General features: G+C 47.9%; 1 protein-coding gene across 6 annotated transcripts in view; it reads left to right on the top strand.

Annotated features, from left to right (window-relative positions):
• Positions 1-17,754, top strand: part of TECTA (tectorin alpha) — a 76,826-nt gene that overhangs the window by 28,832 nt on the left and 30,240 nt on the right. For all 6 annotated transcript variants that reach the window (XM_069470770.1, XM_069470771.1, XM_069470768.1 and 3 more), the window contains 2 exons: positions 4,647-5,248; positions 12,389-12,950. In XM_069470770.1, coding sequence (XP_069326871.1) covers positions 4,647-5,248; positions 12,389-12,950 — 1,164 coding nt within the window. The remainder of the gene's footprint in view (positions 1-4,646; positions 5,249-12,388; positions 12,951-17,754) is intronic.

The following is a 17,754-nucleotide window of genomic DNA, read 5'->3' as shown; positions in this document are numbered from 1 at the left end:
CTGGACCCTTTTACTCAGGACTTCCCCTGCAGGTGGGATGAGCACAAGGGCTATGTAATTACTGTGTAGACCTTCCCTAGTTAGATGTGTCCTCCAGAATTGCCCTTTACCCCAGTCCAGGCTGTTTCTCACCTTTACTTTTATTTCTAACTGCACAATACCTCTTCATGGGAGAACAATTAGCCATCGTGTTGACTCGTGGTTTTATCTAGCAGAGGGTACAGGTGCCATGTCCAAGGACTAGAAGTCTTTGTGATGCCTTCTCCCTTGGCAAAGAAGGGCCCATTCATGTCGATAGGAGGTGATCGGTTGGGGTGTCTTTCAGGGTGTAGAGATTAGTGCTGCTCCCTGGGGCAAACCTGACAATGAGTATGAAGAGAGTCCTGTGTCACTGGTTTTTTATTTTGTCCCCAGAGTATCTGACCCCTCTCAGCAGGGCAGTGGCAGTACCAGTAGTAATTAGAATAATTGCTGGGAAGACCTGATACATAACACCCTTGGTTATTGGGAAGACCACGGGGAGGAGTTATATGGAAAACCAGTGCCACTGTTTAGATTCTGTTCCCTACCCCTGTTTATCTGTCTTCCATTGTATTTCTTCCTGTCTACATTTTTTTTTAATTTTTTATTTTGAAATAATTTCAAAATTAACATAAAAGAACACCTGTCTACCCATTGCCCAGATTGACTTATTGTCAACATTTTGTCCCATTTGCTCTATCATTCCTCTTTCTCTCTCTCTCCCTCCCCTTCTCTGTCTCCACCTTCCATCTGAGAGTGAGTTGCAGACACCGTGCCCTTTGTCCCTAAATATTCAGTGTGTATCCGCTAAGAATAAGGGCATTCACTTACATAACACAGTACAGTTATTGGCATTAGGAAATTTAACATTGGTACAATAACAACGTATTCCAATTTTGCCAATTGACTCAGTGACATTCTTTATGGCTTTTTTAAAATTTTTATTTTTTTGGCCTCAGTACAGATCTAGTCTAGGATCACAGGCTGTATCTCATTGTCACATCTCCTTAGTTTCCTTTAATCTGGAATAATTCCTTAGTTTTCTTTGTCTTTGATGACATTGACATTTTTGAAGAATACAGCTTCCCCCCTTTTAAAATAGAATGGCCCTCCCTTTGGGGTCGGTGTTTCCTCTCTGTGAGCTGCACATCCTTACACAGCCACCTATGCAGGTGACACATGGTTCTCTCGTGGCATCACAGCACGTGCTCTGGCCAGCCTCCCTCATTGGCCGTGTGCACGGTGATCCCCTGGGCAGGGTGTCGCTGAACGTCTCACTGTAGAGTCACTGTGCTTTTCTCCGTGCAGCTAATAAGCAGTCAGCGGGGAGATGGTTTAAGATCATGCAAATATCCTGCTTTTCATCAAAGTCCCCCTCATTGATTTAGTGCCGTTGTTGACTTTTGCTTGTATCCGTCTTTAGTGCGGTGATCACAGACTGGCAGTTTCGGCTCTGGCACGCCCTCCACTTTGGCCAGGCAGCGGTGGTCATTCTGTGAGCAAGATCCCTCCTTTCCTTCTGTCTGTCCGGTGATCTGCCTGTCTGTCTGTGCACCTGTCTCTCTGTCTGTCAATCATCTTATCAATACAGACATGGATTCTTATTTTTTCCAGTGCTTTATACTTCATATTACATTTGTTAATTATTTTTGGTGTTAACATTGTTCCAGATTTGGCCTGTGGGCGCCCCTTCAGCCTGCCTCCTGTGTCCTTCCGACATGCCTCAGTCATTTTTTTAAGCACCTTTTTAGTTTTTGGCATAACAAGATGCTCCACACTCATCTTTTAATCTTCCCAGCCCCAGGCTGGGATCAGCCATTACTCCAGGAAGCCCTGATTCCTTTTGGTGGGGAATGTTATTAGAAACTAAGATCTGGGTGAGGGGTACCCACTGCTCCTGGGGTGTTTTTGCTTTGCCTCTAGGCCCTTTCAACAGACTGAGCTAAAAACTCACACACACACACACACACACACACGCACACACGCACGCACTTGTCTTTTTAAACCTCTTATTTCTGAGCTTGGGAAGTCTGAGGAGCAAGTGGAGGGGTTGGTGGCTGTCATGTCGGAGAAGGGCAGTTGTGTCCCTGATGAACCCTACTACCCCAGAGAGGGACTAATAGCAGGTGCTGTGACCCCAAAGCTGGAATTCAGGAGCATGCCCTTTTTTTCCTAAAGTCACCTATAGCTGGAGCTCCTCCACATTTTCTACTGACCACCGCATCTGTGGGACCTTATAATACTTTCCCAAAGCCTGTTTTTTTAATCTACCTTCCAGTGTCCTCTTTTGTCCTATCTCCAGCTTACCCAGCAGTACTTCTGTTCCTGCACCCACGCCACACTTTCTGGTTGTATTTCATTCATGGTACAGGATCAGCGAGTCTCCCCACACCAAATCTGTTCTGTTGCTAGGCCGTGTCAGTGCCAGTCTTTTAGACTACTACCTGGCAGGGGGTGTTTCTGCATTGTTTCTGTACTACATGGAGCACAGTTTGGTGGCATTGTGCCTGCCAAGTCAGCAGAGTATGACAGTGATGTTCTCTCTTTTCCTGCGTGTGATGGCTACTGAGTGAGAAGAGTTTCTCACCATCCCTCCTCTGGGCCAGCAGAGCTGGAGGAAGCTCTTATAAGTGCCTTTTTTAGAGAGAGATGTGGGCAGAAGCAGCCACATGGAACATGGCTTCCCTGGGCGGAGGGCCAGGGCTCCCACTGGAGATGTCCCCCAGGATGTCGTATGTAGCCCTTGTATACTGTGTCTGGCGAGAAGGGCTGGAGCATGCATACTTGATTAATCAAGTCTCCAGGTACTAAGGGGTTCTTCTGGCCGGGGTCTTGCAGAGTGGGGATTGGCTTGGGCAATAGCTGCACATCAGAAACACAATCTTCTTTGAACCTAGAGAGAGGGACAACCACTGCTTCTGTGTTCAGATATTTTTAACCAGCCCTCCCGTTGGCAGAGCCAGGCCGCCCAATTAAGTAATTTCACAGAGGCATTTCAGGGCCTAGGGGAAGTTTTATTACTCCGCGTCTTTATGTTCCAGACTTTGAGACAAATTCAGACAATACAATAAGTCATGCAGCGAGAGCCATTTAAATAACTCATGTTATTTGCTATCACCATAAATCTGCAGTCACTGCTATAACATTCATAATTTAGAGACAAATGTGAAAATTCCTCTATATGGACATACATAATCAGTGCTGAACTAGCCTTCAACTCCAAAGCCGCATGGCACTGTAGTTAACGGGAGTGGAGATGGTCCTTTAGCCTGGGGGGAAAAGATTGGCTTCCAGTACACAGTGCAGAACTGTTGAGTTGATACTTGTGGACAGAGCTATTATTGTTATGCAATTTATTTCTCTGTAGTGTCCTTCATGTCCTTGAGTTGTAAAACACCATTAAGAAATGATGGTATGCATAAAAGCCAAATAAAATTCTAAAGGCAAGATCTTATTCTCCCAGAAGATGGTGGGGACCTTCTCAGATCTCTAAATGACACAGATTTTATGCACTATGCTGTACAAAGAGTACACGCACATGCACACATGCAGACACACAGACTTCCGTCTCTGACTTCTGTGCCCCTGGATTCTGTCCCTGCCCCTGTCAGATTGTGACCAAGCAAAGCAATAGAGAGAAATGGGAAGCTCACCCAGAACTCCACGGTGAGCAGCACATGCTGTGCTTTTTGACTCAGAAACTTAATCTACCCAGGAAGGATTCTGGGAGGACGTGCAATGGGAAATGACCCTCGAAGGGTGGGTAGGATTTGGTTTTGTAGGGGGCTGGCCAGACCGGGGAAAGAGTGAGGGGGGTGGCGGGGCGAGCATGTGCAGAGGGTGGGGAGGAGGTGGAGCCGGCCAGAGGGCACCCGGAGCGAGAAAGGAAAGACAAAGGGGAAGACGGGAGCCAGTCTGTGGAGTGCAGATACCTCACCAAGCCCATCTGTGTTGCAGACAGAAGTGTAAGGAGGGAAAGGGCATACTATTTGTTGAGACTCTACCATGGACTCAATGTCATAGGTTATTAATCCTCAGAACATGCCCGCTAGGTGACTATGGTTCTTAGTTAATACAGGAGGAAACTGAAGCTCAGAGACATTACACAGCACGCCAGAGTTAAGTTAGAGGTATCCCTGGGTCTCTACAGCCCCAGAGCACTTGTTATTTCCGGCACACCACGCTCCCTTTCCAGCGTCTTCAAGTCAGGAGGACTAGATTTGAATCCCTCACTGGTACTTACTAGTTATATTAAGTTAAATCGTTGAACTTCAGTTTCCTCACCTGTAAGATAAGAATGATTAGACTTCCCTTGCTTTCCAGGTTGTTGAGATGAGGTATACAAAGTGCCTACGACAGTGCCTAGCATGCAGTAGGTGCTCAATATGGGCTCCGTAGACTCAGAACCTTCTGTAAGGAAAGCTCAGTGCACTAGCAGAGCATGTGAGTGAGGGGTTCACAGAGGCTTAAGCCACAGCATTCGAGTTCACTGTGCTGTACAAAGAGCACACACACACACACACACACACACACACGCATGCACACATACATGCACACACGTGCACACACTTCCGTCTCTGACTTCTATCCTTTTCTCAAGCCTGTCTTTTTTTGACCACCCTCAGCTCTGGAGTGCCCGGAGAACAGCCATTTCGAGGAGTGTGTGACCTGTACGGAGACCTGTGAGACCCTGGCCCTGGGCCCCATATGTGTGGATACCTGCTCTGAGGGATGTCAGTGTGATGAGGGCTACGCCCTGCTGGGCAGCCAGTGTGTCACCCGGAGCGAGTGTGGCTGCAACTTCGAGGGACACCAACTTGCCACCAATGAGACCTTCTGGGTGGACCTGGACTGCCAGATCTTCTGCTACTGCAACGGCACAGACAACAGCGTCCACTGTGAGACCATTCCCTGCAAGGATGACGAATTCTGCATGGAGGAGGGCGGCCTGTACTACTGCCAGGCCCGCACCGATGCCTCCTGCATTGTCTCGGGCTATGGCCACTACCTCACCTTTGATGGCTACCCCTTTGACTTCCAGACCAGCTGCCCGCTCATCCTGTGCACCACAGGAAGCAGGCCGAGCTCGGACTCTTTCCCCAAGTTCATCATCACAGCCAAGAACGAGGACCGGGACCCCTCCCTGGCCCTGTGGGTGAAGCAGGTGGATGTGACCATGTTTGGCTACAGCATTGTGATTCACCGGGCCTACAAGCACACTGTGCTGGTGAGCAGTCACAGGCCGACCTGGGGACGTCAGGACAGGGGTCCGCAAGTCAGGCTGCAGCTGGATCAGACGGGTCCAGATCCAGTATGTTACAGCAGAGAGAGGCCCTGATTTTCTGTCACTTTAGCTTACGGATAAGGAAACTGAGGTTCAGAGAGAAAAATGATTCGCCTAAGTCACAGGCACCAAATTAGGCAGAACCGGCTCTGGAAGTGGCAGCTTTCATATTGTAGCAGAGTATGTTGGAGAGAGCACAGACTAGATTAGACTCCCAGGCTGGCAACCGCTGTGTGACTGTGTGCAGTCGCTTAACTGGCTTGCATGGCCGCTCCATCTGTAATGAAGAACCTGTGCCTCACACAGGCCAGGCCCCCTAAGTGGTGCTGCTGTCCCAATGCACCCCTCCCTTTCTTGAGATCAGAATGGTGTTTGCCTGTACTGGCCTCCCCATGTCTCCCAGTCTCCCTGCTGGCGCCCACGGGGTCTGGAAGTTCATGAGTCTCGCGCGCATTTGGAGCTTGCCTGTAATCCCTGTACTCAGCTGGGCTTCAGCTCCCTCTGTCTATCCTCCCCTTCTCACCCAAAGAGCACTTGCCCATGCAGACAGGAGCAGTTGGGGCGAGGAGTTGCGTACATTCCTCACCTGTCCTGTAGACATCAGGCCCCGGCACAGGCCCAGCCAGTCCTCCTCCAGTGTCTTGCTCTGAGTGTCACTTGAACAAGACGAGCCAATGAGCCTCTGCAGTTTAGAGAGCTGAGTTAGGTTGTCTGGCTTCTTGATATTATTGTCATAGGTCTGTGTCATAATTTTTCTGTCCCTAGGAGGACTCCTTTTCATCTTGTATGCCCTCTCTTTACATTTCTCAGCTAAAACGAACTAAACTAACTAAACTGAGCTAGAGTTCCCTGGGCACCCATACTGATTTCTTGCCTTCCTTGGGATTTTCTCAACTTCCTTCTCTGACAAACAGAGGCTCCCCAGCTTGTTGAATTATCTTCCCTTTCATGTTTACCGGGGAATCTGCCTTCTTAGCATCTAAGGCAGCAACCCCACTGTGCCCATTCTTCTTCCCTTTCTCAGCTATTACGACCCTGAATCCCAGTTGTTTTCCGCTACACTTCTCATAACAGCTTATTCCGGTGTCTATTATTGCATTAATCATACTGTATTTTTTCCTGATCTTCATGTCTAACTCCCTTGATTCCAATCATGGGCTTCTTAAGGGCAGGGACGGTACCTAATTCATCTTTCTGCTGAGTGAATGCACAGCGCCCTGTACATTCCAGTGAATGGATGAGATGACAGAATGACCCCTTTCTTCCAAGGTGCCTGTGACTTTCCTCACAGTGCCGGTTACTGCTTTGGCAGCCTGAGAGATTAAATTGCCACTTAGGCAAGTTAGGAATGTATCAGGTGCTTTGCTTTTAGCCACATAAGATTTCCAGCAGATGCCTGGCTAGTTGAAGCTGCCCATTACCATAACTTCCCTCCACTCTATTTTCATGGTGTGTTAAAACAAGCATATCCATCATTTTGTCCACGTGGCTTGCGTCATAGTTGTCCTTTTCTCCTTGTCTCCTTATCTGAGATCTTCCCCCCCCCCCCCCGTAGATTTATAAGTTTTCATGTAGGTTACTTATCTTTTTGACATTTAACACTCTTCCACCTTCCTACGTTTCAGGGTTTTTCTTTTCTTTTAAAATCTAATCTGTTCATAGGTCCTGCCCCATCCAGTTTATTACGAATTGTATCTTCTGCCTTGTGTTACACGCTCTCTGCATTCAGGTATATAGATATCTGAGGCTACACGTGTTGTTTTCCAACCTCTTCCCAGGTATTTTCACAGATAGATTGTTGGATCCTCATGAACACTAATTCTTTTCTCATGCTGTCCCTTCTCTCTGCTTCAGAGTAGGATTCCCTACTCTCTCTTGGTATTCCTTCCCTTTCCCTGGGGTTAAGCCCTGGGCCAGCTCACCTTCTGGGCATGTGCCCTGCCCTAATCCCGTGAGATGCCTGCTCTGCTGAAGTCAAGAGTCACGAGAACCGCACAGCTGATTCCTTCTTCACTTAGAGACATGGACGGGGAAGGCAGGTATTGCCTTCTCAAGGCTGCTGCAACAAAATACCACAGACTGGGTGGCTTAAAACCACAGAAATTATTCTCTCATGCTTCTGACGGCTAGAAGTCCAAACTTAACATGATGGCAGGGTCAGGCTCCCTCTGAGCCTCAAGGAAGAGCCTGCCCCAGGCCTCTCTCCTCCCTTCTGGAATTTGCAGGCAGTCCCTGGTGTTCCTCGGCTCATGGCAGCGTGACTGCAGTCCCTGCCTCTGTCGCTACCTGGCCTTCTTCCCTCTGTGTCTCTGTTTCTCTGTGCCCAAATCTCCCTCTCCCTTTAAGGATGCCAGTCACTGGAGTTAGGCCACACCTAATCTGGTGTAACCGCCTCTTAACTTCATTACATCTTCAAAGACCCTATTAACGGGTGAGGTCAACATTCACAGATAACTAGCGTTAAGATCTCAACATCTCCTTTTAGGGGACACAATTTAACCGGCAACAGGGGGCAATTGGGGAATAATGAGCATCAAGGAGGAATGGATTAAAGGGTGGGTGGACTCCTTGCCAGACACCTTCCTTCTAAGTCACCTAGATGTCCTAAGTGCTCAAGCTGGCCACAGAGTGTATAGCAGCTTTCAAACCCTTGACAAGAAGACCAAGTTCAGGATGCATGGAAGGTTCTTTTCTTTGGAGCCTGGGGGACAGATTTAGCAGTTACTCTGAATTATTAATATGCATGACAGGGTCTGCTTGTTCCATGATTTGCATTTGTTTTTCCCATGATGTTGTTATTAGTCACCATCTCTCCCTGAGCCCAGAGAATAATGGCTGTGAGAGTGACAGTGTGAAGTGAAGTGCTGGACAGAACAGCCCAGAGTGCAGGTCACCACGGGTGCTCTCGGAAATGGAGGGTGACGTGGAAGTGATTCCTTGGGATACAGGGTCCCTCGGTGACTCTGATTTTTCCCTGCATTCAGCTGCACTGCAGGACGTGGGGAAATCCGTGAAGCCAAGGGAGCTACGTAGTAGAAATAAGCATGCTCACTACAGACCAGGCAGGGGAGTGGGGCTGAGCCACAGAAGCTGAGCCTCTCCCAGGGGCTCTGCGGTAGCCCAGTCTCAGCTGTCCACAGCTGGAGCTCTGCAGGGACCGCCTCTCTGCCGCCACCACCCCAGGCTTCAGGGCAGCCAGGTCTGACACTGCCCAGGGCAACGGGGAGGTTTTCAGGGCCCTCATGGCCCGTGTCTTTATCCTTATTGCCAGGCCAGGGGCCATGGGTGAAGAGTGAAGTGTTGGGCATCATCACTCTGACTTAGTTCCATTGATGCCTATTCTGGGCAAGCCCTGGGGAGTAGAAAAACAGGTCGAATATGGCCGCAGTCCTAAGACAGCCCAGAGTCTATGGGAGAGACAGACATGTTAGTAGTTAATGTCAGTGTAACGTGAAGGGCTGCAAAAATGTTGCTCAGGGAGGGCTGTGAGAGCACTGGGGAGGGATCGCCTAAGCTGGCCTGGGGGGCTTCAGGGAGGGCTTCCTGGAAGAGACGACTTAGAGCTGAGCCCTGAAGGAGTACATTTGCCAGGGTGAGAATGAGGTCGGGCATCCAGGAAAAGCAAACATTGGTGAAGACCCAGCGGGGTGGCAACGTGTAGGGCACAGGGGACCTCGAAATGGCTGGAGAAATAGTTCAACGCCATTTGTTTAAAGGAAAACTCTCTCCTAAAACTCTAATATGTAGTCTTATTTCCAATACTTTAATATTTGAAATACACTTCCCCACACCCCTCCCCACCCCTTCTTCCCATCTTCCCCCATCCACCCAGCTCTGCAGCTATTCCAGCCTCTTGCTTTCCCTCCGACCTCCTGTCCCTGAGCCCCCTCCTTCCTCCGTTTCTCACTCACAGAGAGACTCAGGGCAGTGGAGCCGCGTGGAGGCAGCAGTCATGGGGCTTTTGAGGCGACAGAAGCTGAGCCTGTTTGAGCCAAGAGTGTTCCTTTCTCAGGGTTCTCCTTGGCAATGACAGAATTTGCAAGCCTTTTGTAATAGCTTCATCCAATTATATTGCTTCCCAAGGCATGACACCAGGTAGCCAAGAATATAGAATGCAGAGAAACTTTGGAAGAAAAGCCAGCTGGCGCAGCTCAGCCTCTGAGCACACAGCTTTGAGCTTATTAGCTGTGAGCTTTCGGGACAGTTCAGAGTCTTCAAGGCCTGATCTCATGCCTCCTCCCACCCCCCACGCACCCCATCACTTAAATGACTGTCACTGCATCCTTTTCACCTCCTTTCTTCCAGGCACAGAGAATGAGGCACCTCTCCTTCCTGCGGCCACTCTCCACCGGTGCTGTCTCGCTTTTGCCTTCCTGGGGATCTTGCCTGCCTGTCACCTCCTCTCCTCCTCTGTCTCCAACGTTTCCTTTTCTGCGAGGTCCTCCTCTTCCACCTGTAGACATGCTCATCTGAAACAAACCTCCCCCTGGCTCCTACCTGACCTCTCTCCTTCCCTTTCCAGCCAAACTCCTTAGGAGCTTCCTCTCTGCTTCTGTGTCTCCTGTTTGCTACTTTATTTGCAGTTTGCTTCCTCAGTCTCAATTCTGGCCTCATCATTCTACTTAAATTCTTTTATTAAGGCCTCGGATTTTTTTTTTTTTTTTCAGAATGAATGGGTATTTTGCAGACTTTGTTTCATGGGCCTCTTTGCCACATGTGGATCACACACAAGGCCCTCTGTGATCCGAGCCCTGCGCACCTCTGCATGTTCATCTCCTGCCATGCCCAAGGCCATGCTCTGTGCTCCATCGCACTAAATTGCTTCAATTCTTCATATTTTTCAGGATTTTTCTCTCCTCTGGGCTTTTGCTGGGGCCAGGCCCTTTATTTGGAATTCCCTTTTCTTCACTTTCATTCCTCCTTGACGGGCCAGCCCATACTCATCCTTGGGGACCGGGGATGCATCGTCTTCTGCAGGCATCCCTGATTCTGCCCCCAGGCTGAGTCTGGTGCCTGTGCCCATATTTACCTCTATTATTGCTTTTATCACATGATATTAATACTATCATCTGTTTTATGTGCATGCCTGTGAGCTCCTAGGGAAAGGCCCGACATGCTTTATCCCAGCATTTAACACAGTATCTGCACACGGTATGTCTCCTGGGTGAATGAATGAATTCTGCCTAGAAGAATATTTGTAGAAGAGGAGAGAGTTTTGAAGGGCGAGCATCGCCCCCTGGAAAAAGCGATGCGGGCCAGGGTGTCCTTGCTGTCTTAGGTCAGGTTCCCTAGAGGCACGATCTGAGGTAGGGACTCCTGGGAGAGTGAGGGAAGCCCTGGGGTAGAGAGCTCAGCAGGGAAGTGGTCTAAGCTGGAGACCAGCTGTAGCCTGAGCTACAGGGAGTCCGAGTGCGTGACCACAGTGTTGGTCGCCAGTGCTGGTCAGTCATCGGCCAAGGGCTACCCTTGGAGTGGGGGGCTGGAGAGGAGGGCATAACCTTCTGGGCACAGTGGCTCCCCCTGGGCCAAGGCCAGCTGTGAGATCTCATTGGCCCACAGTCACAGTGACTGGGGAAGGGAGCCCCGGGTGGGACACAGAAAGAGTCCATCACACTTGCAGCACAGGAAAGGCAGGGTGGAGTGACCCAGCCTGGTCCATTGAGGGGACTGCAAACTGCTGGGTATTGCTGGTGTGGAGGGTGCACGTAGGCTGCGTCTGAGAGGTAGGCCGCTGCTGCAGAGCCCAGGGTGATGTGCTAAGCGCATCAGACACTTAAGCCCTGGAGAAGGTTTTAATATCGGATTAACTGCTTTCAATTGCATTAAAAAAATATTGGCATGGCAGTAGTGAGTGAATGGAGGAGGGGGCAGTCAGTCCTGCCACCAGGGAGACAAGTCAGGAGATTATGCAGTTGTCAAGGTGAAAGGTGAGGAGAGTCTGAAGCAAGGCAGGAACGGCAGGGTGGGAAGGGGTGTCAGCTCCCTCCTCCAGGGGGGAGAGAGATTAGGAGGTTGGGGAAGGGGTTTCTGGTCCGAGAGCAGTCTTCAGACATTAAGACAACCGTAAGACACGGGGAAGACCAGCTGTCCCGTTAGCCTGCTGCAGCGAGTGACCTGGCTGTCCCCATGTGCCGTCGTACACCAACTCGGCCACAGGCCGTGGGGTTTGGCTCATCTGAATCAAAATAGGTCAAGGGCAGCGCAGTTCTGGAGTCTCCTGTTAAGGGATTTCCCTGTTGTCTGAATTAAAAAACATATGGGCGGAAACACGTGTGAAGCGCCCCCTCTGTGAGCGACATTGTGCCTGGTGGCTGGGGAGTGTGGAGGGGAGGGTGGACGTAGGGATCAGTGAGATGAGGGTCCTGCCCTCAAGTTGCTCGTAATCCTGTGGTTGACACAGAAGCGCACACGCCCAGCCGTAACGTAAGGCAGCGTGTGAGGTACACAGGCTGGATCTTGGCCAGAGGTGGAGGAGAAGACAAGAGAAGTAGAAACAGCATGCTCCATTTGCAACAGATGAGGGAGTGATGAATTCTGACCACAGGCCCGGAATAGCTTGCCTTACGGAAGAGGTGACACGGGAGTGGGGTCTGGAGGGCAAGAGGGATGTCAACGGGTGGAGAATGGCATCCTAGCAGACGGAACAGCAAAGGGAAGTCATCCTTCGAGAAAAAAAATATCTGAAAGAAAGTAATACGTTGGGACCTGAACTAAATCTGTGATAGAGCTAGAAATAGAAACACAGGAGTTCTAGGTTTTGGTATTTTAGTCTAAACTTTAATTGAATTCCTATTACCCTCTCATTACCTTGGAGAAAACAATCTGAGCTCCTGGGGGAAGTAATTCTATGTAAACAGAAGGCACTGAAATAAATAGGTATATTAGTGTACCAAGGATAGTCATTTAAGTCTGTTCAAATCCTAATAATGATCCTTGACTGACATAAACAACAGTACACGCAAAGACTGCATTCAGCTCGCTCAAACTCCCCTCTGGGACTTGTCTTTCTAGAGAATAATCATTCGAAGAGCTGGGAAATCTCTGGGCCAACTGTGTTTCTCCGCTGCGTCTCTCCTCTTACAGGTCAACAATGAACGGCTCTATCTGCCCCTGAAGCTGGGACAAGGGAAGATAAATATCTTTTCCTTTGGCTTCCACGTGGTGGTGGAAACCGACTTTGGCCTGAAGGTCGTGTACGACTGGAAGACCTTCCTGTCCATCACGGTCCCCCGCAGCATGCAGAACAGCACCTACGGCCTGTGCGGCCGCTACAACAGCAACCCCGACGATGACCTGGAGATGCCCATGGGACTGCTCGCATCGAGCATCAGCGAGTTTGGGCAGAGCTGGGTGAAAAGGGACACCTTCTGCCAGGTGGGCTGTGGGGATCGCTGTCCGTCCTGTGCCAAGGTTGAAGGTTTCTCCAAGGTGCAGCAGCTGTGCAGCCTGATCCCCAACCAGAACGCCGGCTTCTCCAAGTGTCACAGCAAAGTCAACCCCGCCTTCTTCTACAAGAACTGCCTGTTTGACTCCTGCATCGACGGGGGCGCGGTGCAGACCGCCTGCAGCTGGCTGCAGAACTACGCCAGCACCTGCCAGACGCAGGGGATCACGGTGACCGGCTGGAGGAATTACACGTCCTGCTGTGAGTCCTCCCTGTTATCTTTCCCGCGGCTTCTCCTCATTCCCCATTGGTTGGAAAGGCCAGTCTTCCAACTCCGTAGAAGTCAGAGCACCTTGAGTAGAGCAATTTAAGGATAAGCACTCTGGAATGAGTTTGTTACCTGAAACAGGATACGTAACCTCCCATTTCCTTATCTGTAAAATGGGGTTAATACACACTTATTTCATGGGTTACCCTGAGGATGAAATAAGATCATGTGTGTAAAGCACAGGCATTGACTCAGCAAGTGCACAATAAAATGCTAACAAGAAACTAATAGGAGAAGAGTTATTTAGTTAGTTTTAGAACCTCATGGGCCCATAATTGTGTTGATAATCTACATACTAAGTGTGCCATATATGTCACGTTTCAGGCTTTGTGCCTGTGAAACAGAGCAGAATATTAAGAGTACATTACAGAAGGAATTAGAGCCCGTGGATTCCAGCCTTGACTCTGTCCTTAAGGATTTGTGTGACCTTGGAGCAATGCATTTTCCTCCCTGGTTCTCAGCTTCCCTCTCCATAGAGCAGTGGTAATGCTGCCTGGGCCATTTGTGCTACAGAGATGTCAGGAGGATCAAATTAGGTAATTGAAAGCCCGGCACACTCCATGCATGCTAAGTGGTATTGTTATATGAATGGCTTGCTCTGAGCCAAGCCTGGTGCTAAACACTTTATCAGCATGATTTCATTTATTCTTCTCAATAACGTAATTGATCAGGGAGAAACTGAGACTCAGAGGAGTTAAGTAACTTGCCTAAACTCATATAATTTCTGTGGCAAAGTCAGGATTCGACCTTCTAAGCCAAAGCCCATGCTCCCATAGTCCACTTACTGGTGGATTATGTACTGGAATAATTTGGCACCTCAGAATAGGAAAAAGTTGGAGGGAAAAATCACTGTTGGTCATTGGCTAACCCACCTTGGTTGATTTTCCCAACTCAATCTCATTAACTGTAGCAAATTTCTTTTAGAAGGTCTGATTGTACAAAAAGGCTACAAATTGATCCTGAATACATAAAACTCTAAATAAGTGATGCACCAGGAACCCCAGAGAATCAACTCCCATTTTCATCCTGGAAAAGGAAGATTTGGGTGAAAAACCAGAAACACTCTTGTGGTTTACAGTCCATGTAATTGGATTCATGTAGATTGTGGAGGAAGCAGGAAAAGAAGCTAAGCGAGGAACAGATGCCAGCCACTCAGTCATCCAGGCTGAGTCCTGGGGGGCAGCGGGGGAAGAAGGTGCGGGTAAGGGTGACTATCCAGACAGATTGGCCTCTGGTGACTTCAGTAAAATAAATATGCCTATAAAAAAATCTCGAGTCTAGATAAAACCCCAGAACTACTCTGGATTCATTGGGGTCAGCTCACAGGACCAGAGAGCTTGCCTTCCTCTAAATCAGAAAACCAGGCTCTGGACCCAGAACCCCAGACATGGTGCAGGATGGGGAAACAGTTTTGGAAGGGGAGGCTCAGCCTGTTTCCTCTTGAGACCTATGAGAGAGAGTCAGTTCCCTCGTTACCTGCAGCCGTGCCATGCTGGCTGTACCCGTCTCGGGGTGGCTGGGACAGGGGCAGGCATAGTGCTGGCTAGAAACCATTGCTTCTAGCTGCAGGGCACAGGGGCATGCAGAGAGAGGGCTCATTTTAAAGGGACTGATGCCAGGAACTGTCACCTCACTTGATGGGTCTCAACTTTTGTCACTCGTAGTAAGGAAAAGAAATTGAATTGGCCAGCCCCCTACCCTTACCTCTGAGGATGAAGGCCACCCACCCCCACAGAGCCTGGCTAAGGATAAAGGATGTGAGGATGACTTTTCTCATCCTCCTCTTTCTCCCTTAAAGTTCCCCCAAACGCTGGCCACCTCCTCCCCACACTGGCTAACTGGTAGTGGAGAACTCTGCCAACGGCACTCGGAGCCGAGTCTGTGCTGCCTCGTCCTCAGCCTGGGCTGCCCACCGGCAAATCCCCAGTGGGTACATCAGGGCCAGCAGGTAGCTTAGAATCGTTCCTGTCATCAGAAGTGTCAGACCTTGCCCTACTTTGGCATTTCAGGACAGGGCAAAGATCCAGAAGTTAGAGCACTGGAGGAGATAGTGGTAATGGATGGCAAAAAGAAACAGTAAAGTAAGAGAAAAAACATGCTTTAAAGATGGCATGTGGGTGGGGATGGGGGATAGAGGTGGGGTGCAGTTGGAGGCAGCTTGGTTTTCCATTTTGAGCTTCAGAAGCAGAGAAAAGCTGGAGGAGACTGAGTCCTAACTCAGCCATTCAGCCCGAGAATGGGGTTGTTTGTTAATTGCTTTGATGTGACTCTGGAAAGGGAGGTCAGGACTGATTAGTCCCCTCCACCCCCGCCTCCTCCACCTCCCATTCCACTAAAAATTAATCCAACTCAACATTTACACATTGAAGTATGAGAGATGGCAGTTTGAGGAGCAAAGGGGTTAAACCAGAATTGCCCATTAAACTTGTGCTTTTTTTTGATGTGCATGTACAAAATTTTATTTTACTTTTTTTTTAATTTCAGAATATTATGGGGGTACAAATGTTTTGGTTACATGGATTGCTTTTGTACTGCTTGAGTCGAAGTTATAAACGTGCCCACCACCCAGATAGCTTGTGCTTTGTCGGTAAACAAGGTAGAACGCTGGTGTGTTTCAATGACTTGACTGTTCCTATCAATGGGATAATTTATTACTCAATTACCTAATTGGTAAACACACTGGAAAACCTCTTCACCCAAGTTGAACAAATAGGCTTCGAGGGAGAAGGGAAGGTAAAATGTCTTAATTACTAACCCCTCCTTAAAATTCATTAGCTGAGTCTACCATTCTTTCAGCCTCTTAACGGGGGCCTCAAATTAGAGTGCTAGGCAGGAAGAGAGGAGCATAATAAATAGATAGATGACAGTTCCTCAGTTCTCACTGCTTGCCAGACCCTGTGCTAAGTGAGATGCTAAGTGAGTACCTACCCTGCAGAGTAGGTACTATTCATAGTCCCGTTTTCTAGTGGAGGAAGTTAAGTAACTTTCCCAGGAAGAGTGGCTTGGGTACGTTAGGAAGTGGCTCCAGAGACATTGCTGTCCCTGCTGTGCGGTGCTGCCCCTTGGACCCAGACACCCAGCACCTGCCGTATGGTAAGTGGTCAGTCAGAGTTGGATGTCACCACTCTTGTTTCCCTTTTAGCAGACGCAGCTTTTACTATTAATACTTCAGAGTCCTGGGTCTGAAGTCTGATGATTAGGGGTTTTCTTACATATTTCTCTGCACATCCAATAAATTCTTGTTGAGTAATTTTTTTAAAATAATTCCTCCTCCTACAACTACTACCATTAACAGCAGAAGGTTTATTGAAGGACTGTATGAGGGTATTTACAAATTGTATCTCATTTTATCTTAATAGCTAGTTGATGAGATAGATATTATTGCCCCCATTTTATAGGTGAGAAATCAGAAGTTTAGAGAGGTGAGTAACTAAGTAACCTGCCCAACCTGACACCACTAGTCAGTGGCAGAGCCAGGCTTCAAACCCAGGTCACCCTGATTCCAAAGCCGTTGTCCATGCCCATTATGCTAGATTGCTTTTCAGGGGGACCCATTCATCCTGCCGCCCACCCAGGGCACAAAGGCTAAGTTGGTCTGCTGGCTGTGGCAAGGGACAGGTTTTTGACCACAGTACAAACCCAGGTGCAGAGTCCAGGTCATGGCTCCACAGCTTTCAGCACTTAATGTGTGGGGGAGAGAGAATCAGTGAATCAGTATTGAGAATTTGAAAGTTTGTTTTCAAGAACCAAATGTTTCTTAACCATCTGCCATGTTCTCAGCACTGTTTTGTGTGCCATGGAAGAATCAGAAACATAAAATATGGTGTTTACAATCTAGTTGGAAAAATAGGACCCATTTGAAATACTTAAAAGAACGACGAACATCTCTAAATTGGTGGTACATCTTCCCAGATACTACAAGGTATTATAGACCTTCAGTCCCTGTTAATACTGGCACTTGAGCAAGTTCAACGAGTTAAAAATAAAACAAGTTCATACAAGCACATGAGCAGAAAGAACCAACCAGTGGAAAGATGAGAAAGTCCAGAAACAAACCCAAACGCTAAAGAGAAAATAGTATATGGTAAAGCTGGCATTTCAAATCACTGGGGGAAAATGTATTTATTATTCAGTAAATAGTAAAGGGACAAAGGAAAACTAGCTGGAAAGAGGCTAAATCCCTCCTTCATTTCTCATTCTAAAATAAAATCCAGACAGAACAAAAGTTAAACATAAAAAATTAAATTATAAAAGTACCAGAAGAAAAGAAAGAAGTTTTTTTGTTTTTTGTTTTTTTTTTTTGGTAATCTTTCAGTAGAGGGGATCTTTCTCAACAAAGCATCCAAAGCTATAAGGGAAAATTTCATAAATTTGATCACATTAAAATTTGATATCTCTGCATGGCAAAGACATAATCGAAAACAGAAAATGTACAAAAATTTTTAAAAAGTAGTCAAAAGACAAATGATATTTTCTATGACATACAACAGTCTATTTTAATTTAAAAAGAGATTTTATAATTTAATAATAAAAAATTTCAACAACACAAAATGTGCAAAGAACATGAAAAGGCAGCTCACAGAAAAAGACATATGAATGGATTATAAACAAATTAAAAAGATGATCAACCTCACAAACAAATGCAAGCCAAATAAAGAGGTAGCACATACAGCATTTTTACCTTTCATATTCCCAAGAATCAGAAAGTTTGGTAATAAACAACTAACGAGGGTGAAG

This window comes from Eulemur rufifrons, chromosome 6, assembly GCF_041146395.1.
Source record: "Eulemur rufifrons isolate Redbay chromosome 6, OSU_ERuf_1, whole genome shotgun sequence".
Taxonomy (NCBI): Eukaryota; Metazoa; Chordata; class Mammalia; order Primates; family Lemuridae; genus Eulemur; species Eulemur rufifrons.
Note: the sequence above shows the minus strand (reverse complement) of the source record. Positions and strands in the feature narration are given on the sequence as shown.